The sequence below is a fragment of the Gorilla gorilla genome, chromosome 21 (genome assembly GCF_029281585.2).
Source record: "Gorilla gorilla gorilla isolate KB3781 chromosome 21, NHGRI_mGorGor1-v2.1_pri, whole genome shotgun sequence".
In the NCBI taxonomy this organism is placed as follows: domain Eukaryota; kingdom Metazoa; phylum Chordata; class Mammalia; order Primates; family Hominidae; genus Gorilla; species Gorilla gorilla.
The window spans coordinates 44,206,849-44,233,123 of record NC_073245.2 but is presented as its reverse complement, the minus strand read 5'-3'; the positions used below and the strand labels follow the sequence as shown (position 1 = coordinate 44,233,123).

The 26,275-nt window shown below is 50.5% G+C and overlaps 1 protein-coding gene across 1 annotated transcript in view; it reads right to left on the bottom strand.

The window, feature by feature from the left end:
- XKR7 (XK related 7) overlaps nucleotides 1–25,876 on the bottom strand; it is a 33,866-nt gene extending 7,990 nt beyond the window's left edge. Inside the window, exons 1-2 of the mRNA XM_004061970.5 lie at nucleotides 25,214–25,876; nucleotides 141–343 (exon numbers count right to left, since the gene is read on the bottom strand). Coding sequence (XP_004062018.4) covers nucleotides 141–343; nucleotides 25,214–25,797 — 787 coding nt within the window. The 5' untranslated portion in view covers nucleotides 25,798–25,876. The remainder of the gene's footprint in view (nucleotides 1–140; nucleotides 344–25,213) is intronic.
- Between the last annotated feature and the right edge of the window lie 399 nt (nucleotides 25,877–26,275).

Below are 26,275 nucleotides of genomic sequence, written 5' to 3'. Positions count from 1 at the left end.
GGGCAGGCCTCCCTAAACCCTGACTGAGTGAGCCCTGAGCTGGGGTGGGGAAGCGCACAGGGCATCCCCAGGGAGCCTGAAGCAGGGAGAAAGGCCCGGTGGGGTGGTCCCAGGCACGGAGGGTGAAGGGGCGGGCTCACCCGGCAGCAGGTCGGGCGCGCCACCGCGGTGCACCAGCAGGCTGAGCTGCAGCACTAGCTGCGGCGCGCTGCGCAGGAAGGTCTCCAGCAGGCGCAGCATGCTCACGTCGGCGCTCTCGAACAGCATCTGCCAGTAGAAGTGGCGCCGCAGCCGCTCCCCGCGCCAGCGGCTCTGCAGCCCCAGGTACAGGGCGCGCAGGTACCTGCGGGAAGAACGCGGTGCTCAGGCTCCCGCGCGCTGGTTCCTCTCGCTCTGTCGCACCCGCCCCGAGCCGCCCACAGGCGCAGGGGGCAAGTCACTCCCTACGCTGAGCCTGTTTCCTCAGCTGTGAAATGGGCATTCCGAAAGGATCACCTTATGAGGCTGCTGTTGAGGAGCACTGAATGGACTCATTAGCTTAGAGAGAGGACTGGCACTAAGTAAAGCCTTTAATACAACAGCGGCATCGCCATTGTTCCTATAACGGTTGGGGCGTGCTTTCTTTGGAGGGTTACTGACACCTTGGAGTGCGCTGAGCTTACAATAGCCCTGTTACCCGACCCTTACTTTGTTTTATTTTAGAGATGGGGTCTCATTCTGTCACCCAGGCTGGAGTGCAGTGGTGCGATCTTAGCTCACAGCAACTTCAAACTCCTGGGCTCAAGGAATCTTCCCGACTCAGCCTCCTAAGTAGCTGGGACTGCAGGCATGTACCACTACACCAGGCTAATTTTTAAATTTTTTTCTGGCTATGTTGCCCAGGCTGGTCTTGAACTCCTGGCCTCATCTCAAGCGATCATCCTGCTTTGGCCTCCCAGGGTGCTGGAATTACAAGCATGAGCCACCGCACACGGCCCAATCCCCATTTTGTAGGTGAGCAAACTGAGACCCAGAGAGGTATGTCATTTATCCAAGGTCACACAGCTAGGAAGCAGTAGAACCAGGACCCAAACCCCGCCATTCTGGCCTCAGGGCCGGCACTCTAACCATTAGACAACACTGCCTCTGACTGTAAACCATAAAAAGTTTTGCTCACATAGGTTCCTTCCAGGAACAGTCCCTACTGCCTGGTGCCAGCCCCGATTCTGTTGTCACCAGCAGCTCCCTGGCCTGTTCCCTTCTCAGTGCCCAGCTGAGGTGAGATCCTCACAGCTCAGTGCCCAGCTCTCCTTACACCCCAGGGTGCAAGGAAGGTGCTCACAGACACTTTTCCTTGGCATCTGAAACTGCTGCTTCCTCTCATGCCACTTCTCCCAACAAACTCTATGGCTCTTCACGGCCACTCTGCACAGGTCACAGAGCCAGAGCTCACAATGTTCTCCCTCCTTGCTGAGGAATTGTACATATTGTTTCCTCTCCCTAAAACACCCTGCCCTATCCCCTAACCCCATCCTGGCCCCAACCCGGGATGACTCTTGCTTTTCTTCCAAGGCTCAGCTTTTGAACACAATTTTGTCCATAAAGTTTCAGCTGACCACCTTCCACCTAGGGTAAGGGCCTCTCCCAGGCTTCCGTCTAATCTAGCTAGCACTTGTCACAGTGGGTTGTAACTGCCTGGTTATGTGCACATCTCCCCCATGCTGTGAGTACCTGGAGAATGACTAGGCTGGCTTGCTAACTGCTGCATCCTCAGTTCTTAGCACACAGTAGGTGCTTAATCTATATGGGCTGAATGAATGAAAGTGTGCATGACTGCAGGCTTGTTGAACTGAATGGAACTCTAGTAACCCTATAGGGGGTATAGAACAGACTCTGAAGTCCTGAGATCAATCCCACTTTGCTTCTAATTTACTGTGTGATCTTGAGCAAGACCCTCTCTGAGCCGTAGTTAATCCCTCCCAAAGTGGCGGTGAGGATTAAATGAATGAAAAGAAACTTTGCACACTATGAAGTACAGTGCCCATGTAGGGTGAGAGGGGACCTCTCCACACAGATCTCTGGGTCTGATTTCCCTTCTGCCCTGGTTCCTTGCCCAGAAGCTCTACTCCTGCAGCTACAGACCCTGCCACCTTCCCAGCGCCCCCCACTCCCGCTGGCTCCCCAAACTCTCTGATTCACAGGGCAGGCACACTCTTTGCTGCAAACCAGAGGACTCTTCCAAAAGTGGCTTTCCCAGGAAACTGGGGGTGGTGTGTGTGTGTGTGTGTGTGTGTGTATGTGTGTGTGTGTGTGTGTGGAGGGGGAACCCTTACACAGATTCTCTGACCCCGCTGCCTGGATCTGAAGCTGGGGAGCCAGAGATTTGGGGTCTATTCCCAGGGTGAAGCGCTGGCACTTCCAGGATGTTGTTTGGGAAGGGGACTCACTCTATTCACAGCCCAAGGGAGGAAGTCACAGTTCTCCCTGGATGTGGGGCCAGCTGATACCAAGTTTCCTCAAATGAGTATACTGGTCTTACCAGCTGTGTGGCCCTCTCAAAGCCTCAGTTTCTCCATCTGCCAATGAAAGGGATAAGTTTGATGACTCTGGAGATCCTTTCAGAGTGAATATTCTGGGACTCTTTCTGCAAAATGAGGCCAGGAACATCCCATTTAGGACCCTCCTCCCCATCCCTGGGTCATCCTGGCATCAGTCTATGGCATAAACACACCATCAACATAACACATGACAGGATTGGCAGCCAGGATGGGGAAGGGGGCTGTTCCCTCAGAAGCTGACTCTGGAAATGCAAAGCCCCCTCTGTCCAACTCTCCTGTGCCATGCTGGAATTCCTTCAGTCATTTCCAGCCTGGTGCATCTATACCCACTGCTCACACGCTGCCCAGGACAGGGACCTCAGCCTGCTGCATCTATACTCACTGCTCACACGCTCCCCAGGACAGGGACCTCAGCTTCTGAGCAGCTGCAGGTCTGGATTGTATTTCTTCTGATAAGCAGAAATTTGTCTCCCTGTATCTTCCATTTTCTGGACTCCTGCTTACCCCACACATAAGGATCCCTGCAGCCAGAATGATTCATTCATGTAGCAGGTGGATTTTGACCACCTGCTCTGTGCCAGGCTGTGTGCCCGTATGTATCTCCCAGTCCCATGGAAGAGAGACAAGATAGGAAGTGAAATAATGCTATAAGATGCCTTGGAAGGAAGAAACATTTGATCTCAGTTTTTTTGTTTGTTTTTGTTTTTGTTTTGTTTTGTTTTGTTTTGAGACAGAGTTTCGCTCTTGTTGCCTAGGCTGGAGTGCAGTGGCGTGATCTCGGCTCACCACAACCTCCGCTTCCAGAGTTCAAGCGATTCTCCTGCCTCAGCCTCCCGAGTAGCTGGGATTACAGGCATACGCCACCATGCCTGGCTAATTTTGTATTTTTAGTAGAGACGGGGTTTCTCCATGTTGGTCAGGCTTGTCTCAAACTCCCGACCTTAGGTGATCCACCCGCCTCAGCCTCCCAAAGTGCTGGGATAACAGGTGTGAGCCACCACGCCTGGCCTGATCTCAGTTTTAAAGCATGGGTTGGCATTTGAAGGCACACAAGAGATGGAAGGTCATTCCAGGTGGGAGAATCAGCTGAAGCAAAGGCTCAGAGGCCTGAAAGAATTTGGCATTTTAGGGGAATGGCCAGAGGTTTGCTGGGCCTGGACAAGGGGTTTTAATGGGCAGGGACATAAGGAGACTAGAATTGTGAAGGGCATGAAATTCTGGACTGAAGAGTTCAGATTTTATTCTCTATCTGAATGCCATCCCAGAATCAGGGGTGATGAGCTTGGCTCAGTGGCTTAGAAAGCTTGCTGTGGAGGTTGGCTTGGAGGAAAGCCAGGAGAGGATGGGGTTTGGTCCAGGTCTGAAATTACAGGGCTGAGCTAAGGCATGGGATACAGGAAGGGCAGAGAGAGATCTGGAGATGGCCAGAGGTGGGGGCTGGGGGAGAAACCAAGATGGCCCTTAGAACTTCTGAGGGCCTAGAACACAGGCCGTCTTTCCTAGCCTCCATCCCCACTGCCGCCACATTCCCTTCCCCTTTCCATGGCTCTGGCTTTCACTAGGAAGGAGAGACCAGCTGGTCCAATGTGAAGGGGCCTGGGGAGTTGGGGGAAGGTGACACCCTGGAAGTTTCTCTCAGGCTGGAAGACCATCTGTTTCCGGGCCCGGGTCAGCATGAGAGAGGCCCTGGCCCCCGGCCAGCATCCATCACTACCTGATGGGCCACCTGCCCACCTCCCTGCCCACTCCTGCCCCCTCCTCTGCCAGCTCCTAGCTAACCACAGACAAAGGGCTCACACAGCCCAGGGCCACCGTGGGCTGGAGCAGGGATGGAGGAAGAGAAGAGAGGAGGGCTCTGAGTACCAGGAATGTGGGGTCAGTGGGGAGTGTGGAAAGACCACACTGTGGTCTGGGGATAAAAGGCCTGGGTTCTGCCTCGCTCTGCCCCTTTTGGCAACAGGACCAAAACTGTGGCTGTTCCTTCCAGCCAGCACGAAAAGCTCTCTGCCAAGGGCCTGTGAGATTTTCATGGGCCTAGGAAAATGTTTGAAGCCTGAAAAAAAAAACTTGGCTCCAAAACACAGGGAAAAACTACAGAATCAAAATTAATAAATGTTTAATTAAATGTGTGCAAAACAGAACATGATGTCAGCCAGTCAACTACAATTTGGCTTTTATCTGGTCATATATAATTTACATGGAATGTTTGATGTAGCTGCATTTTAATATGCTTGATACATGTGGTGCCCACAAAGGTCTTAAAACAGTCCTGCCTAGGACATGCAACCTAATTTCCCTGGCCCTCAGTTTCCCTTCTCTAAAATGGGAATGGCACTTGCCATTCTGCTTATACGTAGCCACTGGGGTAAGGATGAGGGATGAAAGGTAGCAATGGCTGGCATGTGGGTTTGATTCCCAGCCCTGTCCCAGACCTGCTGTGTGACCTTGGGTAGTCTCTCCACTTCTCTGAGCTTTATTTTCCTCCTTGTTGTGAGCATTAAATGAGTGTGATGGGGCAGGGTGCAGTGGCTCACACCTGTAATCCCAACACTTTGGGAGGCCGAGGTGGGTGGATCTCTTGAACCGGGGAGTTTGAGACCAGTCTGGGCAACACAGTGAGTCCCTGTCTCCACACACACACACACACACACACACACACACACACACACACACGCAATGAATTTAAAAATAGTTTATAAACTATAAAGGGTGTCCATAGAGGGAGTAGCATACACTGGGCAGGGGCCGCTGGCTCCTCCTCACCACCAAGCAACCTCTCTTGAAACCTCCTCTAGGAAGTCCACCCTATCCCACATCCCACTCTATTTGAAATGAAGTTGAAAGAAGCTGATCTTCACCCAAGGGAAGAACACCACACCTCAGGGAAGGGAATCCAGATTGGGGGTGGTATACATCTGATCTCCAAAATTATCCCCAGGCCAGGTGTGGTGGCTCATGCCTGGAATCCCAACATTTTGGGAGGCCAAGGCGGGAGGATCACTTGAGCCCAGGAGTTCAAGACCAGCCTGGGCATCACAGAGAAACCCCATCTCTACAAAACATTTAAAAATTGGCCGATGTGTTGGCGTGTGCCTGTAGTCCCAGCTACTCAGGAGGCTGAGGTGGGAGGATCGCTTGAGTCCAGGAGTTCGAGGCTGCAGTCAGCCATGACTGCACCACTGCACTCCAGCCTGGGTGACAGAGTGAGACTCCATCACTAAAAAACAACAAAATCCCCAGTCTGTCCATGTCTCCTCTGCTACCACCTGTGCAGGCCACAGTCATCTTGCCTGGATGACCACGTCAGCCTTCTGTGTGGGCTGCCCGCATCCACTCCTGCCTCCCTACAGTCCATTCTCCACATGGCAACCAGCGGGATATTTTTAAAACCTGTCAGATCATGTCATTCCCCTTCTCAAAGCCTTCCAAGGGCCTCCCATCACACTTGGAATAAAACCCACGCTTCTCCCCTCGGCGTGCAGGCCCTAAACCATCTGGCCCTGCCTGTTTCTCTCACCTCATCTCAAACCACTGTCCCACTTGTTCCTGACACTCCAGATGCGCTGGGGGGTGGGTCCTAAAACTCAGCCAGACTTGTCCCTGGCTCAGGACGTCTGCACTTGCTTTGCCTGGAATACCCCTTTCCCAGATCCTCCCATGGCTGGCTCCTCATCAGCTCACACCTTCTCAGAGAGGCCTCCCAGGCCACCCTTGCCAACTCACTCTAGTCTACCACACCCCCCTGTCTTATTTTCATCTTAACCTACACTATGAAATCACCGTTTATTTATTTATTTTCCATTCTCCCACTGTGAATCCATGAGGGCAGGGATCTCATCTGTCTTGGTCACCCCTGTGTCCCCAGCATCAGTGCCTGTAGAATAGGCACTGATGCATTATTGAGTAGGCACTATTTGCTGAATGAATAAATGTGAGTAGCTGTGTGCATCTCCCTCCTGACCTTACAGGGCTCTGGGGTTTCTCTGCTTGAAGTTGCAAAGAGCCAGGACCCCTCACAGGCTCCTCCTGCCCTCGCTGACTCATTCTTGACCTTCTTCCAACAGGAAGCCCTCTCTGATGCCCCTCTAGCCCAGTTAGGCCTCACTTTCTCTAACAGCTCTCAGGCTTGAACTGCGTGAAGCCTGAAGTGAGCCAGACACTGTAGTCCGTGCTGTTAACCTAACAGGCAACTTCTACCATCTCCATTTTATAGATGAGGAAACAGAGGCCCTCAGTCTGTTTGGAATCTAACTTACTGACCCCCAGTCTTGTGCTCAGAGAAGAAGCTTGTCCGGGAAGAAACTGGAAGAGCAGATGAGTGTACATCTCAAAAGTGTACAAGTGGGAGCAAAAAAGCCACACCTAGAGAGAAGAGTAGAAGCTAGAGTATGAAATCCCTCCTGTCAGGGACCCAAAAACCTGTCTCTTCTGAACCCCACTACCTCCGTGAACAGGTAGCAGGATCGAGAAATGAATAGGAGCTCATTCCCTTCTCCCCAGGCCCATCCTACCCTCCTCACAGGAACTTTCCAGTGTCCCCCCGTCCCCCAGAGTTTGGGGGCTGCTCTCTAATGGGCAGGAGGGGAAAAGGACGAGGGGATCCCATGTTCTTGAGAAGCCAGGAAGCTTCTGGCAACGTCTGCATCACCCCATCTCTCTCCTTTTCTTTGTTCCTGAGTCACCCCAAGTCTCTGGTTCTAGGTCAGAGTTTCTGGCCTGCACCTCAGTCCATTCAGACAGTCAAATCTGGGCCCAAGCCTGGACCCATCCCTTTGACCTCAGATCCTGAGTCATTGTCTCTGTCTGTGGCTCAGATCAGCCTGTCTATTGTGTCTGTCCCTTGAATGCAGGGCCAGCCTATTTATCATTCCTGCATTTCTGTCAGGAGTCTGTTAGTCAGTCAGTCTCGCCCTGGAATCCTGGCTCAGTCCCTGGCTCAGTTCCAAAATCCTGGAACCCTGTCCCTTGGACTGTGGGTCACATAGTCTCTCAGATACTATGTCCTATTGGTCTGACCCTGTGATCCTGGGTCAGCCTGTTTGCCTGCCCTTAGAGGCCAGGAGCTTCAGTCTCTGTCCCCTGGATGCCAGACAGCCTGTCTATCCTGTGAATACGAGGTCTGCTTTTCTGTCTGTCTTGATACTGGGTCCACTTGGTGGTCTGTCTGTCTGTGTCTTGAATGCTGGATCTGTTTGGTGGTCTGTCTGTCTGTCTGTGTCTTAATACTGGGTCCTCTTGGAGGTCTGTGTGTCTGTGTCTTGATACTGGGCCCGCTTTGTGGTCTGTCTGTCTGTGTCTTGGATGCTGGGTCTGTTTGGTGGTCTGTCTGTCTGTGTCTTGGATGCTGGGTCTGCTTGGTGGTCTGTCTGTGCCTTGGACACTGGATCTGTTTGGTGGTCTGTCTGTCTGTGTCTCGGATGCTGGGTCTGCTTGGTGGTCTGTCTGTCTGTGTCTTGGATGCTGGGTCTGCTTGGTGGTCTGTCTGTGCCTTGGACACTGGATCTGTTTGGTGGTCTGTCTGTCTGTGTCTTGGATGCTGGGTCTGCTTGGTGGTCTGTTTGTCTGTCTGTGTCTTAATACTGGGTCCTCTTGGAGGTCTGTGTGTCTGTGTCTTGATACTGGGCCCGCTTTGTGGTCTGTCTGTCTGTGTCTTGGATGCTGGGTCTGCTTGGTAGTCTGTCTGTCTGTCTGTCTGTGCCTTGGATGCTGGGTCTGCTTGGTAGTCTGTCTGTCTGTCTGTCTGTGTCTTGGATGCTGGGTCTGCTTGGTGGTCTATCTGTCTGTGCTTTGGATACTGGATCTGTTCGGTGGTCTGTCTGTATCTTGGATGCTAGGTCCACTTGGTGGTCTGTCTGTCTGTGTCTTTTAGTCCCTCGACTGCTTGGTCCATCTGCTGATTTGTTGCTCAGCTCGTGGCTTGGCGTGACTGCCAGTTTTCTGGCCATCCTCCCCTGCCTGCTCCTCCTCTCCGTGACTCTGGGTCTCTCTCTGTCTGTCTGTGTCTCTCACATCCTCAGCTCCTCCATCTGTCGGTCTCAGCATTTCCGAGTGTGTGTTCTCGCCCCTCCCCACTCCCCCTCACAGTTCTGGGCCAAACACACAGCAGCTTCCAGCGGCTCCCCCGCTGCCTCTCCATCCAGGAACCACCCTCATGCTGGCTAGCTCCCTAGTCTCAATGCGGGCCAGGGTCTGCAGATCCCTACAGAGTGAACAGGGTGGGGCTGGGAGGCAGATGGGAGAGCCAGGGCTGATGGGCAGGGGTAGGACATCCCCCCAGCTGAGCCCATAGTTAGTCTGTAGGTCTGCAGGGGGACAGTGTGCAGCAGTTACTAATGAGGATAACAGCTCACACTTACTGAGTCCCAACTGGATGACAGGCTGTGCTGAGACTTTTTATACATATGAACGTATCCATCCCTGTTAACAAATCTTTGAAGTGGGGACTACCATTATCCTTATTTCACAGATGAGAAACAGACCTAGAAAGGGACCAGAACTTGTCCCAAGTCACACAGCAAGTTAGTGCCAGATCTAGGACTCAGCCCTGGCTCTTCATGGCCTCCTGAGCCAGAGCAGGGATGAGGAAGGACAAGTCTCATCCCACGGGATTCCCCTGTTGCCTCGGCTGCCTACGTGGCAGCTTCCCTCGCCTGGAAGGTGTGCAGTACGGCTGCCCAGCAGGATCCTGATAGGACCCCGGTAAGACACAATGGACCTCAGGTTTCACTTGGGATTATATGGGTTTAGAGAAAACTGGGAGACAGGCAACAATAGTAAGTGGAGAGTCAGGAGACCAAGGTGATTCCAGGAAAGCCCAGCTCCTCGATGGGCCTCAATCTTCTTCTATAAAATGGGCCCAAGTAACTGATTCTTGTCTACACCAAGGGATGTTCATCAAGCCCCTCCCCACCCATCCAACTCTGATAACATTAATGTTCCACAGCTATGTCCTGAACCCAAGTCCTTCTCTCTACCCTGGTGTCAACACCCTGGTCCAAGCCACCTCATTCCGGCAGCTTCCCTGGGGTGCTTGCTTCCATCCTTGCCGTCTTCAAGCCTGGTCTTCACACAACACCAGGGGGATCTTGTAAACTCCTAGGTAAGGGCAGGCCACTCCCCACTACTTGTTTTTTTTTTTTAAATAGAGTCTCGCTCTTGTCACCCAGGCTGGAATGCAGCGGCATGATCTTGGCTCACTGCAACCTCCACGTCCTGGGTTCAGGTGATTTTCGTGCCTCAGCCTCCCAAGTAGATGGGATTACGGGTGTGCACCACCACACCTGGCTAATTTTTGTTTTTTAGTAGAGACAGGGTTTCACCATGTTGGTCAGGCTGGTCTCAAACTCTTGACCTCAAGGGATCCACTTGCCTCGGCCTCCCAAGTGCTGGGAGTGAACCACTGTGCCTGTCCACTCCCTGCTATTTATTTATTTATTTATTTATTTATTTATTTATTTATTTATTGAGACAGAGTCTTGCTCTGTCACCCAGGCTGGAGTGCAATAGCACGATCTTGGCTCACTGCAACCTCTGCCTCCTGGGTTCAAGCAATTCTCCCTGCCTCAGCCTTCCAGGTAACTGGGATTACAAGCGCCTGCCACCATGCCTGGCTAATTTTTGTATTTTTAGTAGAGACAGGGTTTTGCCCTATTGGCCAGGATGGTCTCGAACTCCTGACCTCAGGTGATCCGCCTGCCTCGGCCTCCCAAACTGCTAGGATTACAGGCATGAGCCACCATGCCCGGCCCCCACTACTTTTAAAATTAACTCTTCACCATGACCCTTGAGGCCCAGGAAGACACAACCTTTGTCCCTCCCAGGGACCCTCTCCCACCACTCTCCCTCTCTCCCATGCTCCAGCTCCTGCTTCCTGAACACACCAAGCTCACTCCAACCCCAGGGCCTCTGCCTAGAAAGGTCCTCACTGACGCCTGTCAAACTCTCATTCTCCCATCTCAGCTCAACGTCACCTCTTCAGAGAGCTTTCCCAGCCATCCCCCTCACCACCGCCTGTAACCCCGCAAACCACTTCTGCAGCCCCTCTGGTCACTTTCTGTCATGTTACCCTGTTTTTTTAAGTAACACATATCACAACCTGAAACCATCTCCTTTACTTGTTTACATATTTATTGCCAGTCTTTCCCCTAGCACTGCAGGCTCCATGAGAGTGGGGACCATGTTTATGGTGTCCTCTGCTACATGCCCAGTGCCTGGCACATCGTTAACGTACAGTCATTTGTTGAGTGAGTGAATGAATGAAGAGAGTGATAAACTCTGCTTTGTAAACTTCTTAAGTAAAAGTGGCCAAGAACAGAGGGAAAGAACCCAGGTGAGAGAGTCAGGCCTGGGCTCAGATCCTAGCTCCATCTCTTACTGACTATGTAGCCCCAGGCAAGTTGCCTCCCCTCTCTGGACCCATCAGCCCAATACCCATTTACAGCATGGCTGTGAAATCAGAAAGTAGTAATGTGTGTAAAACGCCCAGCTCAGTATCGGGCACTTGATCAGTGGAAGATTTCAAGGAGCTTTTTGAATCAGAGGCCCCATCAGTAAGAAGGAAGTTTGGTTTCTGGCACAGCTGAGACCCACTCCTAGGGTGGCTTTCCCCTGGTGCTCGTCGAACCTGTCCCCAAGGGACACTGGGTCAGAAAGCACCTTTGGGACAGGTTCACAGGGCAAGTATTCTTTGGGGTCTCTGCCTGCCCCCCAGAAAATAACTACCACTCATCAAATACCTTTTATATGTACTTCGCTAAAATCTTCACTGTGGTCCTGTGAGGTTCATGGACATAATCTCCATTTTCCAGATGAGGAAACTTAGTGTCAGAAAAGGGAAGGTTCATTTGACATTTATTCACCAAGCCCCCTTTTTTTTTTTTTGAGACAGAGTCTCTCTGTCGCCTGGGCTGGAGTGTAGTGGCTCGATCTCAGCTCACTGCAACCTCCACCTCCTGGATTCAAGTGATTCTTTTGCCTCAGCCTCCCGAGTAGCTGGGATTACAGGCATGCACCACCACGCCCCAGCTGATTTGTGTATTTTTAGTAGAGACAGGGTTTCGCCATGTCAGCCATGCTGGTCTCGAACTCCTGACCTCAGGTGATCCGCCCACCTCAGCCTCCCAAACTGCTGGGATTACATGCATGAGCCACCATGCCCAGTCCACCAAGCACTTTTGAGTACCTTCTATGTACCCCAAACTGTGCTAAAATGGCTCGTGGACACAATAGTGTGCAAGACAGACCCAACCCACCGGTGGAACTCAGTTTAATGGGGACCTGAAGATTAACTAAATCATCAAGTAAACATGTAACAACAAGCATGTTCCATGGGCTCCAGAAATGCTCCAAATAGAGGTCCCTGCTTCAGCACTGTGGATGGCAGTGCTGTTGGAGGACAGCCAGGCCCAGCTTGGGAAGGGTGTGGCAGTCAGGGAAGGCTTTCTAGAGGAGGTGACTACTGAGCCATGATCTGAAGCAGACATAGGAGTTAACCAGGTAAAGGAGGCAGGGAAGGGAGCCTCTGGCTGAGGAAACAACATAGGCAAAAGTCCTGAAGTGGGAGGGAGCGGTAAGTGGTCAGAATGGCTGCTGTCAGAGAAGGAGGGAGAAGGAAGGGAAGAAAGCACGACATGAAGTGGAGACGTGAACCATGGTGAAGTATTTGGTCTTTATCTTTTGTTTTTTCTTTGTTTGTTTGTTGGTTTGTTTGTTTTTAGACAGAGTCTCACTCTGCTGCCCAGGCTGCAGTGCACTGGCACGATCTCGGCTCACTGCAACCTCTACCTCCCGGGTTCAGGCGATTCTCCTGCCTCAGCCTCCCGAGTAGCTGGGATTACAGATACATGCCACCACACCTGGCTAATTTTTGTATTTTTAGTAGAGACAGGTTTTGCCATGTTGGCCAGGCTGATCTCAAACTCCTGACCTCAGGTGATCCACCCGTCTCAGCCTCCCAAAGGGCTGGGATTACAGGCGTGAGCCACCGTGCCTGGCTGGTCTTTATCTTTTTTGTTGTTATTGTTGTTTTTGAGACAGGGTCTTGCTCTGTTGCCCAAGCTGGAGTGCAGTGGCGCCATCTCAGCTCACCGCAACCCCTGCCCTCCAGGTTCAAGTGATTCTTCTGCCTCAGGGGCATCCCAAGTAGCTGGGACTTCAGGCGTGGGCAACTGCACCCAGCTGATTTTTGTATTTTTTTTTTTTTTGTAGAGACAGGGTTTCACCATGTTGACGGGGCTGTTCTCAAACTCCTGACCTCAAGTGATCACCTCCCTGTGCCTCCCAAAGTGCTAGGATTACAGGCATGAGCCACAGCACCCGGCCATTTTTTTTTTTTTTTTTTTTTTTTTTTTTTGAGACAGGGTCTCACTCTGTTACCCAGGCTGGAGTGCAGTGATGAGAGCACAGCTCATTGCGGCCTCGACCTCCTGGGCTCAAGCAATCCTCCCACCTCAGCCCCCTGAGTAGCTGGGAACATAGGCATATGCCACCATGCCAGGATATATTTTTTTAAATTTTTAGTAGAGATAAGATCTCTCTATGTTGCCCAGGCTGGTCTCGAACTCCTGAGCTCAGGCAATTCTCCTGCCTTGGCCTCCCAAAATGCTGGGATTACAGGTGTGAACCACCATGCCCGGCCTGGTCTTTATCTTAAGAGTGATGGAGAGCCACAGGAAGGTTTTAAACAGGAAAGTGACAAGATTAGATACCACTTCTGCATGTTAGAGGAAGCATCCTGGCTGTGGGGAACAGATTGCAGGAGTACAAGAGTGAAAGACAGGAGACCATTTGCCAGGTGAGAGGTAAGGATGGCCCGGACACAGGGGAATAGAGTCTAGAGCCATTAGAGAAATGACTTGCCCAAGGTCACATGGCCAGAAAGCATCAGAGTTGCATCCCAAACCAGGGCTGGCCACCTTCCCCATTTCACCATGGGGCATGGGAACCCAAATCTGGTCTATGGGTTCTCTAGGAAACATTGGGTTCCCAGCTATATAGCCTCCTCACCTGCAATGAAGCCCAGAAGCTTTTGCAGGGGGTTGGGGGGATGGCCCTGAGGCCCCCTCCCCATCTGCCTACCCCTTAATGTTGAGTGCTCCTGCAAGAATACAAAATAGGACCTTCCTGGGGTTGTCAGCCAAATGAGTCATAAATGTCAGTAAAGAATGTGATTTTACACGTTTGGCTCCCATTTCATGTGGTGCTGGGAGCTGGAGCTGGGCTGTCTCCCTCCTCCTTAGCAGCCCCCTACAGAGTCACAGCACCTCTTTTTTTTTTTTTTCTGGGCTAAAGCCAAATATTTCCCAGCCACTAATTTTAGGCCCTAACTGAGAAGCTGAGACCCTGTCCCATCCCACTCACCCTCATCAGCTCCCAGCCAGCGTCCCTCTTTTGCACAGCAGAGGAATGGGCAGCCCCTCTTCAGCAAAGCATTTGGGGACTAGGTTCTGGCCTCCCACATCCCTCACTGTATGAGTGCAGCCAGCTCTCCTCTCCTCTCTGGACCTCAGTTTCCCCATCTGTGAAATGGGTGCAGAGCAGAGACTAAAACCCAGGATCCCATACTCTAGCCCAAGGCCTTTTGTTCCCCCTTTCTCTCTTTGCTTGATATCCTCATGTGGATTTGGTATGTCATAAGCCAGTGGGGGAGGGGGTTAGATTCCATCCTCCTGATGGCATCTGAAGGTATCACGGGACCAAGGCAGGGAGAAAATATCACTTGCATCTGCCCCTAGTCTGGGTGTGAGATTCTACATGGTAGCCAGGGTCTCAAATGCCAATGCTTAAAGGGGCTCAGCAGCTATCATTATGAGGGACTGGGGAACTATGTGGCCTGTCTACAGAGGCAGCCGCCTGTCAGTTCCAGCCAACTGATGCCCTGGGAGAATATGAGCCCAACATGGCTGGAGTTTCAATTTTTCAAGAATAGGTGGATATTAGGATATTTATGCAAAAAGAAAAACAAGGGGAAAATCTCAATTTGGAAATGTTCACAAGAAATTAAAGAAATACCATATGAATTTTTAAGAAATTAGGCTGGTGTAGTGGCTTATGCCTGTGATCCCAGCACTTTGGGGGGCCAAGGTGGGAGGATCTCTTGAGCCCAAGAGTTCCAAGCTTCAGTAAGCCGTGATTGTGGCACTGCATTCTTGCCTGGGTGGCAGAGTGAAACCTTGTCTCTTTAAAAAAAAAAAAAAAAGAAAGAAAAAGAAAAGAGAAAAAGAAATCATAATTCCATTTTGTAGGTGTGATAGCAGTATTACATATTTTAACATTTTTTTTTTTTTTTTGGGGGACAGAGTCTCACTCTGTCGCCCAGGCTGGAGTACAGTGGTGTGATCTCAGCTCACTGCAACCTCCGCCTCCCAGGTTCAAGCAATTCTCCTGCCTCAGCCTCCTGAGTAGCTGGGACTACAGGTGTGTGCCACCATGCCCAGCTAATTTTTGTATTTTTAGTAGAGACGGGGTTTCACCATGTTGGCCAGGCTGGTCTTGAACTCCTGACCTCAAGTGATCTTCCCACCTCGGCCTCCCAAAGTGCTGGGATTACAGGCATGAGCCACCATGCCCAGCACCTTAGCGATGTTTTTGAAGTCTATCTTTTTAGAGATGTTTGAAATTTGCTTGAAAATAACACGGAAGGGAAGGAAATGGGGTGGGGCCTGCAACTATGCTCTCCAACACCTACATGTTCAATGCTTGCCATGTATGATTATTCAGATTTTGATTAATTACAAGTAAATAATTACAAGTAAAGAGTTTAAAATTTAGTTCCTCAGCCATACCGGCCACATGCCAAGTGCTCTATAGTGGCTACTATATTGGATAGTGCAGATATAGGACATTTTCATGACTGCAGAAAGTTCTACTGGATGGTGCTGCCCTAGATAAAACAAGGTTGGCCAGGAATCAATAATTGTTGAAGAGAGGTGGTAGGGGATCATTATCCCATTTCCTCAACTTTTTCAAGTGTTTAAATTTTTCTGTAATAAAAGGTTTTAATAAAAAGTAGGAGAAGAACCAGCACAGTGGCTCACGCCTGCAATCCCAGCACTTTGGGAGGCCAAGGCAGGAGGAACACTTGAGCCCAGGAGTTCAAGACCAGCCTGGGCAATATAGTGAGACCCTGCCCCTACAAAAAAATTGTCTTAAAATTAGCTGGGCATGGTGATGTGCACCTGTAGTCCTAGCTACTCAGGAGGCTGAGGCAGGAGGATCGCTTGAGTCTGGGAGGCGGAGGCTAGAGTGAACTGAGATCGTGCCTCTGCACTTCAGCCTAGGCAACAGAGCGTGACCATCCCAAAAAGCAAAAAAAATAAAAAAAAAAAGTAGGAGAAAAAAATCCTTTGCAGACCAAACCAACACTCTTGAGGCTGGATTTGCCCATAGGCCACTGATTTGCAACCTGTGGTCTGGTGGTTAAATATCATGGAAGCGAGTATCATAAAGTCCCAAGGATAGAGCTACAGACACAGAACTAAGGGGCTTTAGAGATCATCTAGTTTATCCTCCAGACTGAAGCAAGAGTCCCTGCTACAGCATCCCTGCCAAAGTTAGCCACTTCCATCTGGACACCTCTGCTGATGTGGAGTTCACACCCTCGGGAACAGCCTGATTGACAGTGTGTTCTTGCTTCTATTCCAAAGACTGTGCCTCCCTTTACTTTGAGTTCGCATCTGCCCTCACACTATCTCTGGAGCCATAGAACAACTCTCCTTCCTCGATAGGGGGTCAGTGGGTGAGAGTTAGGACCCCTTATGCCCCTGTCCTAACCCCATCTTGTTACTAAGAAAGTAGGATGGGCTGTGACTTGGGCCAATAATAGTCATTGTAGTAGATGTTTTCTGGGCATATACTATGTGACAAGCCCTGTGCATTTACATTATCTCAAGACATCCTTATAAGAACCTTAAGATGTGGATACTATCACTATTCCCATTTCACAGGTGAGACAGGAGCTGTGACTGGTGGAGCAACTTCCCCAGGGTCACGCAACTAGGATGTCATGGCTCCTTGATCTGCGCTGGTGCCCCAAGCTCTCAGCTACTCTGCTTTCTTGTCCAAGTCCTAGGAAAACTCACCAGAATTCTGAAGTTACTTTACAGATGGAGTAACTGAACCCTAGGTGGCGAAGTGACTTGTCCAAGATTCTGATCTCAAAGGTTCAATCCAGTTCACACCAACATTTATTGAGTACCTACTGCATACAAGGAACTTGACTTCCTCCATCTCCTAAGTCAGCCACAACTGTATCATTCTGGGAACCCAACCCAGGGTTGTTCCTACTACCTCCTCTTTCCTTAGCCTTAGGCTGTGGACAGTTTTAAAGGCTGTGGATGTAGGCCTAATAGACCTCAGTGCTGTGTCCACAACTGCAGAAAGCTCGCACATTCAGCACCCTGCACTTCATCCACAGACCAAAAGCCAGCTTCAACTGGCTTCATGTTGCAAGAACCCACCATAGACCTCACTAGAGCTGGCTGGGTGCAAGACCACCAACAGTAACAGAGGATCTACTCTGTGCTAGTCACCATGGGAGACAGAAAGAAAAAGGGACAAAGCCTCAACTCCCCAGGGGTTTGTGATCCAGCGGGAAAGCCAGCCAGGTGGGTAGATGATCACAACAAAATGTGATCAGTGGTGTGGGGTAAAGAGGAATGAGTAATTGTGCCTGGGGAGAAAGTCTGAGGGGAAGAACCCAGAATGTTAACAGTGGGGACTTTACATTAAAATACAAATTTAAAAATACTTTTCTGGCCAGGTGTGGTGGCTCATGCCTGTAATCCCAGCACTTTGGGAGGCCGAGGCAGGTGGATCACCCGAGGTCAGAAGTTCGAGACCAGTCTGGCCAATATGGTGAAACCCCGTTTCTACTAAAAATACAAAAATTAGCTGGGTGTGGGGGTGGGCACCTGTAATCCCAGCTACTCGGGAGGCTAAGACAGGAGAATCGCTTGAACCGGGGAGGCAGAGGTTGCAGTGAGCCGAGATCGAGCCACTGCACTCCAGCCTGGGAGACAGAGCGAGACTCTGTCTCAAAAAAATAAAAATAAAAATAAAAATACTTTTTCTGATATATTTTCTTCTGCTTCTCTAAACAATACATGATTGATTGTTTGTAAGAATACACTTAACTAGCCGAAGACAGTATAGTTTGGCGGTTCCACATGTGGGTTTGGGAGCCTGACCTCATGGCTTCAAACCCTAGCTTTGCTCCTTATGAATTGGAAGGCCACTCTTCTCTGTGCCTCAATTTCCACATCTGTAAAATGGGGCCAATAATGCTAGCAAACACTAACTGAGCACCACTATGTGCTGAGTACTGTGCAGAGCACATACATATTAATTGAATCAGCCTTCACAATGGAGACCTGGGTAGGGATTGTTATGATGCCCATTTCACAGATGAGAAAGCTGAGGTCCAGAAAGGTTAAGTGACTTGCTCAAAGCCACACAGCTCATATATGGCAGAGCCAGGGTTTTGGGTCTACAGTTCTTCTTCTTCATCCTCGCAGTCTCTACCTGGCACGATTGTCAAGAGAAATGATTGAATCTAAGTCTTAATAAACAGTAAGTATAATAAATTTCATTTTTATACTGATTTTTAAAAAATAGACAAATCTATACATGCATTTTTTTAGCTAATTAAAAACCAGAGGCAAAATCTTCAAGCAATGCAAGAAATATCTACTTAGTAAGTGGAAATCTCCCCTGACCCCACCCCTCCCGCCCCAAGAGATAATGAGCCGAGGGGAATCTCTTTATGCCTCTTCTATATTGCCTGAGGTTTCAACAAGAATGTATAGCTTTTTGATCAACAGACAAAACAGCCAAACATTTTCTACTTTAGAACAATGACTTTTGCCTGGTTGAGTGAGTGGGAGGTGGTTTCTGGGGGGCAGAGGGTAGCATGTGTGGGATTTGTTCAGAGAAAGCTTCTTAGAAGAGGTGGCATTTGAGCTCAGCCTGGAAGGACGTGCAGAATTTCACTGGGAGGAGACTGGAAACTGGTGTTGGGTGTTGCTGGAGGAAGGACTGCAGGCAGTGGAGAGCAAGGGGGTGGGGAGCAGGTTGTCATGTGGGTAGAGCAGGGAGGAAAGACAAAAGATCAGGGGGCAAAGGGCCTCAAAGCCAGGCTAAAGCACAGGGACTTGCTCTAGGGACATAGGGGAGCCATTGCTCTGCCTGCAGGTGGAGGCGGGATTGGGGGTTGGGGGTGATAACCGGAGGCTGATAGGATTTCCCAGGGGAGGAATTTGGATGCCCTAACAAAGGCAGGGTGGTGAACAGAGAGGCCAGAGAAGATCCCAACCATCCTCCCTCCTCTCCCCAGGGACCTGCGCCCCAGCTGCTGGGTTCAAAGCCATTTCCTGGCAGCCCTCCGCCCTCCCACTCCCCAGAGCTTCTCCTGTGTGGTCTTTATAGATCAAACAGGGGACGCTGGGCCCAACCGCCGCCACTGTGTCTGTTAGGAGCAGCTCTAATGGTCCATGGCAGCTGGATGGGCAAGGGGAGGAGGCAGGGTGGGGGTGGAGAGCCTCCTGGAGAGGGGTCTCCCAGGAGGTGAGTGGTGAGGCCCAAACTGGAACAACCCTACAAAGGCAGAGCAGGGAGGAACCTCATGGATGGTCACTGAGTTCAGGGGGCTGTAAACAAGTGTCAGCTGTAGGACAGATTATTCAAAACAAAATCTTAGACATGTCATAAAAGAGACATTCAGAGATACTTGGGTTAAAGTGATGGAGACAGGGCCATAAAACACAGTTTGAAAATGATGGAATCCAACCCCTGACCTGTTTTACAAATAACAGTGGCTAATGATCATTGTTGAGCACTTCCTATGTTCCAGGCACTGTGCTGAACACTAAACATTATTTAATTTTCTACTACCTCAAGCACCATGCGATAGGTGCTATTATTAGAGTGTCCATTTAGCAGATGAGAAAATCAAGGCACAGACAAGTCATGCCACTTGTCCCAAATCACAGAAAGTGGCAGGTGCAGGATATGGCTGATTCCAGAGAGTGGATGCTGAACCATTAACTCTGGCCCCAGTGGAGAGACCGAGGACCAAAGAAGGAAAGAGGTCGCATTAGCTCAGCCTGAGGTAGACCCCCACCCCTGTTGCTACAGTTTGATCCAGTCTCCATTGTCTCTCTCCTGCATCTTTGTAGCAACCTCCTCATGCATCTCCAGGCTTACTCTGCCTCCCTCCAGTCTGTTCTCTCTCTTTTTTATTCTTTTTCTCTTGAGATGGAGTCTTGCTCTGTCACCCAGGCTGGAGTGCAGTGGCTCACTCTCAGCTCACTGCAACCTCCACCTCCCAGGTTCAAGCGATTCTCCTGCCTCTGCCTCCCAAGTAGCTGGGATTACAGGCGCGCACCACCATGCCCAGCTAATTTTTGTATTTTTAGTAGAGACCGGCTTTCACCATGTTGGCCAGGATGGTCTCGATCTCTTGACCTCATGATCCACCTGCCTCGGCCTCCCAAAGTGCTGGGATTACAAGCGTGAGCCACTGCGCCCGGCCCCTCCAGTCTATTCCCCACCCAGCAGCCAGAGTGGACATTGCAAAACACAAGTCAAGATCATGTTCCTTCTCTGGCCAAATTATCCTGGGCTCCCCGTGTCATGAAGAGTAGAAGCCCTAGTCCTTGCCATGGCCTCTGAGGCCCTGCATGACCTCGCCCCGGCCAATCTGTCCAGCAGCATCTCCAAACATGCTCCCCTCACTCTATTTCTGTCACACAGGCTTTCTCCTTTCCCTTCCCTTTTCCTTTGCCTGCAAAAGCCTTCCCAAGACCTCTACACAGCTTGTCCTCACCTCGTGCAGCCCTTTGCCCACATGCCACCTCCTTGGAGAGGTCCACCCTGACCACCCTATCTCAAAGAGCCACACCTCTCCCTGGCACTCCAGTAGCTCTCTGCCCTGTTTCATTTTTTTCCCCATATCACTTATCACGATCTGGCCCAAGTATTATATATCCCATATAATATATATCATAGTTTATTTTGTTATTGGTTCCTTCATTAGGCTATTGAGCTCCAAGAGGGCAAGGACTTTGTCTTGTTCACCACTCTATTCCCAGCACTTAGAACAGTGCCTGGTATACAGCAGGTGCTTAATAAATGTCTGCTGAATGAATGACTGCAGATTAAATGAATGACTGCCATGTCATTATGGCTTCAAGGGACTTCAGGACCCCCTTGCTGTCCTGCCACGTGCTCCGTGAACAAACCTTTGTTCCACAGGGAGCAAAGCCCAAGCTAATGCACTAATCATTGCCAGCAGTTTCTGAGCATTTAACGATGGAATGAGCCCTTTGCTGAACCCTTACACATTATCTCATTAAACCTTGAAACAACCTAAGAGGCGGGTGGGTACAATTATGGTCCCTAGTTTACATCGGATGAGAGATTGATTATTTGCCTTGTCAAGGTCACATATACGAAGTAGTAAAGTCCATATTTAAACTGAGGACACTTGAATCTAGAGTCCGTGCTCTCAACCCTCTCAACCGTTATGCCGAGAATGTAGTTTCCCAGAGGGGAAATCCAGAGCCTGACATTTCCTTCCAATAGGTCACTAACTCATTCCAGAACTTCTCTGTCATGCAGGGCTTCTTAGGTGACATAGAGTGCAGTATCTGGGCCTATGCATAGAGAGGGCATTAGAGGGAGGGCCCCCAAATCCCAATTGCCTAATTTTCTCCCCATTTTGGGGTTCCCAGATCCTGACGGCCTGGCAGGAATCCCATGTCAGATCGTCTCCCACTAATTGGCTTAGCAAACCATGCTTATCTGGGCGAAGCTGGGGCCCACTGAGCTCAAGATTAGGAAAAGCAGGATTCATGGCTTACTGCTGTGCTGTCTACAGGGTCAGAGGGGGCAGGGTTAGGACTTTAATTGGCTTAGGAACCCTGGGCAGTTTAACAGCTCAGAGAGTTTAAAGGGAAGGGAGGGATGAAGTTGCAGGTTGGTGTCCAGGCCACAGCCAGCTTCGTGCCCCGCCAGAGGATCTGTTTGCTGTTCCCTCAGAGGTTCAATCTCTCTGTGCACAAAGATATTGTTCTGGCATGTCCCAAAGTAGCCAGTGTGTGGTGTAAAAGATAGAGCTAGGTTTGGGACTGATCACCTTTCCTCACTTCCTCAGTGGGTGACTTTTGGACAAAGTTCCTTATCTGATAAATGGGTATATCAATAGTCACCAGGGGGGAGGGTTTCAGAGTAAAGTGAGATCACATGCCTGAAACACTCACACAGGGCCTATGGGGACACGGTAGGTGTGCAGTGTCTGTGTATGCTTTCTCCTCCTCTCTCTCTTCAGAGCATCATTTTATGTTTAAATTAGTAATAAAACCTTCTGTGTGAAAAGACCTTATCAATTTGAAGAGCTAAACCAGAGGTTACAAAGAAGACAGGCTAATAAATATGTTTCCTTTGGTTGACACTATTTTTAAACATTTTAATTAGTAGTTAAATTTTGGAGGTTCACGGAAAAATCCCAATTTCCCATTTCTCTTGAGAAATCAAGACTGGGTCCACGATTTCTCATGGCATGATCAGCTGGAACTTCCCTTTTCCTGGGACACTACTTGCTCCTGAATGTCCTCTTGTCTGACACGCCTCATATCTTATGGTCTGTTACCTGCCTGGGTCCTCAAAGCATTTGAATTTTTAATTCAGCATTTTACAAGTCTAAGAGGTTGAAAAATATCTTCATGATTATAATTATTTTATTCAGAATTGAGGAAATGGGATCAGGAGGTGAGTGACTGCCTAGCCTCCCAGGTGTGATTCTGGAGGACTCAATCACACATCTCCCTCTTCATTACCCCAGGCCCCACCACTCAGAACATCTGTGGGAACATCTCACGTGGTAAGCAAATGTGCTGGGCCAACATTGCTTAATTTCTAGGAATGCCAGCCCCTGCAGCTTCTCTATACCTTCTCTGGGTTTTCCCTCCATTTATCCAGGCCCTTAGCCATTTTAGAATCCAAAGATTTTGGGGGCAAGGGCCCAGAGGCTTTTGCTTTGGCAATAGACCCAGAGTCAGAATTTCAGGAATGGGAAACTCTTAAGGTCATCACATCGAATCTCATTTCACACACAGGGAAACCGAGACCCAAAGATGGAAAGAGCCTTGCCCAAGGTCACCCAGCAAACTATAGTTACAAACTAGGATAAAGATGTCAGCCTCCTGACCAGACCACCCCCCAATCCAGCCTTTTCCCCACAATACACACTGTTCCCATCCTCACCCACATAGTTCAATTCCCTGCCCCTCTTTTCACATTCTTATCTCAGTGCAACAGAAGCCCTGACTTTCTATCATACTGGAATCTTGGAATCTCAGATTCATACTTCTTTAAGCTTGAGGGACACTTTAGTGGCAGAATTACAAGGTGGATAAATTGAACTCAGGCTTTAAAGGCAGAGAGCCTGGAGTCTCAGCTCTTCAAGTTCCTAGCTGTGTGACCTTGGACAAGAATGCCCCCTCTCTGAGCCTCCATTCCCTCATCTGTCAAGTAGAAATTATAATGCTAACCACATGACAGGATGATTAGAAGGGGTACAGGAAATAAAGCGGTAAAAAGGCAACCAGTAGGCTTGGCACAAAGTCAGTGTTTAATAAAATAATTGTTATAGAACTGTAAATTAGGGCTTTCATGTCTAAGTGAAATAGTACAGATACGATCAAAGGGAAGGATGGACAAATTAGAGCACATAGACTCTTTCTAAATTGTTACAGGATTGATACTGCTAGATCCAAATTTTTTAAAGGGAAGCTACGACTCTGGGTTTTTAAAATACTATGCAAGCCACACAAAACACTTCCACAAGCCACATTCAACCTAAGAGCTATTAGATTGTTATCCCTACAAACTTATCTCATCCCAGCCTCCTCATTTTGCAAATGGGAGATAGTAGAAATAGCTAGTCCTTTTATCCATATCCAAGAAACCATAGAGCTGAGGGGATCCTTAGCAATTCTAGCTACTCCCCTGGGACCCCACACCCATGGCCATTTTTGCCCTATTTGAGGGAAACTCGGTTTATGCTTAACAAAGAAGAGAAGTATTAGTTTCTTGTAAGTGGATTCTGAATGGGGGGATAGCCAGTGAGTCGAGGGGCATCTGGCCCACTTTAGGCTGAAGGAAAAGGGGGATGAAGCTTGGCTACCAAGAATAGGAAGTTACCATTTCAGAATCTAAAAATATCTTTCACCATCTGTCCACTCGGGCACAGAATGATAAATGCAGATTAGTTCCTGGATGTAGACATGAATATTTTTATGTGTCACGCTAATAATAATAACATCACCTTGTGTGGATAGAGCTCCGCCCCCTTTTCCCCCAGGATAAGCTAAGTGGAATATACACATCATCTTGGCAGGAATAGATAGGGAAACAAAGGCAGAGAGATTCGACAACACAACAAGAGTGACACAGCAAGTGAGCAGCTGGGACAAACCCTAGGAGTCCTGTTTTCAACCCTCAGCCCCAAACTGAATCTTCTGAGTTAGGCAGAATGTGTTAACAAGTATCAGAATAAATATAACAACAGCAGTAATCACCCTTTATATCTCTAGAGTGACCTTTTCCATGCTTTCCCCACACTCTTAAAATGTTACAGTCTGCAGGGCCCTCATGCAGACCTCTCACCTGACCATCCCAACAGGTAAGAATAATGCAATGATAAGACAATGAGATAAGAGGAGTAGGGATTCTCCTTCATTTCACAGAAGAGGAAACTGAGGCTTGGAAGGAGGAGGGTGGCTTGCCTAAGATCATATAGTAAGCAAGTTCATTCTGTTAGAGCACAGAAGGGCCTAAGCTACTAAATAGCAATTCAGATTCAAGAGGAGCCCTAGGTTTAGAATTCCTCCTCTCTCCACTTAACTCAGTGCAGCAGGCACCCTGAGTCCTGGCAGAGGAAGAAGACTGAAAGTGGGCAGCTTGAACAAAGCCTCAGTTTTGCCTTACCAGTTCGGGATTAAAGGGCAGCTAGTGGCCATCTAATCTCAGATTCAAGATTCCAAATCCCCTTGGCTCTGTTGGAAGGGGAGGACCCTTAGCTGGGGGAGAGGGGGTCATAGGAAGTAGAAGGAGCCTGAGGGCTCCCTAGTTGGGTCCAGCATATCTTTCTCCAAAAAGTCCAAGAAGTTTAGGCGGGATATTCATTTAGCTGTCTCAAATTCTGTGACTCTCCTTGCAGGTTGTGAATGAGCTGCAATTCTGAACTGAGGATCTTTGCGAGCAGGAAAGGACTTCTGAGATCCTTCCTGAGCCCAGGCTTGGCACTCAGGCAGAGAGGAGTGGGCTATGGCAGAATAGGGCCCTGTGGTCCTGTTTTAAGCTTCACATTTATCTTCATGAGCCCCGGGTCCTCCCCACTCACGCACACCCCTGAGGATCTCTTTCTCTCCTTTCTTGAACCATCCCTTCCCCTCTCGAAGGCCAGGTCAGACCGGATGGCACTGGGGTTGGTCAGGGCTTGGGGGCAGAGGTCAGGGAGAAGCCGACTGAGAAGAAATTAGAGCTGCAATGGGGTGGGGAGGGGAGGAGGTCAGGACAGGAGGGTAGCCCGGAAAGGTCAGATCAGGGCTGGGACGTCAGGTAGCCCTTCGCCACCCCCACTCCTCGGGCTCAGGTCCCTCCACCTGCGCTTCTCCTACCTCCAGACCTGGCCGAGCTGCAGGAGGTGGACGAGGGTCTGCAGCAGCCAGATGCAGAGGCGGCAGCAGCGGCGGCGGTAGGCGCTGGCCGAGGAGGGCGCAGGCTGGGGACCCGGCTCGGGGCTGCCTTCTTTGGTCCGGAAGGCGCCGGCGCTGTCCTTGGTGCTGATGGCGGCTCCGCCGGCTACGCTGTCCTTGGTGCTGACGGCGGGTCCCGGGGACCCTGCGGGCTCCGAGTAGTCGTAGACGAACCAGCGGAAGCTCAGTAACTGCACCACCAGCGAGGGCAGGAGCACGAACAGCAAGGTGAGGCTGAAGTAGGTGTGTTGATTCTGCAGGTAGTAGGAGGCCGCCAGCCACAGGTCCGTGGCACCGTCGGAGAAGAACACGAGCAGCGCGCACAGCACCCAGCAGCAGTCCCGCAGCTCGTAGCGCGGCCCCGGGCCGCCCGCCCCGACGACCCCCGGGGGCCCGGCCGCCGCCGCCGCCTCCCCGCGCCCGCCGGCACTGCCCCGGGCTCCACCGGCAGCCCCCTCCGGGTCCGGGCCGGCCGAGGCCGCCGCTCCATCCGACTTCGCGGCCATGTTGGCGGAGAGGGAGGCGGGGAGCGACTTCCGGGCGGCGGAGGGGGGTGCGGCGTGGGGAGGACCCTGCGCGGGCGGCTCCTCTTCCTCCTTCTCCTCTTCTTCCTCCTCCCCTCCACTTCAATTATTCATTCTCCTCGGCGCCGCCCCGCCCCGCCCCCACCCGCCTGAGCTGCGGCCGAAGGGGGGCAGCCCCCGGGAATGCGGAAGCAGGGGAGGGGGGGCGCACCCCAGGTCACCCTCTCCCTCCTTCCTCGGAGGCGCGGGGCTCCAACCCCATGCTTTCTGTCTCTCATATCCCCTCGGACTGCACTTCCTTCTTTTTTCTTTATCGCCTCCCCCTTCCCATTCTCTCCACTTCGTTTTTCTCCTGTGTTCACCTCCAGTGGCCTGGGTCTGACGGGGGGGTGGGTGGGGGACTTGGAAGAAAGGAGCTGGGGGACTTGGGCGGGCCCCCCAGTAACCCTTTAGCAGTCAC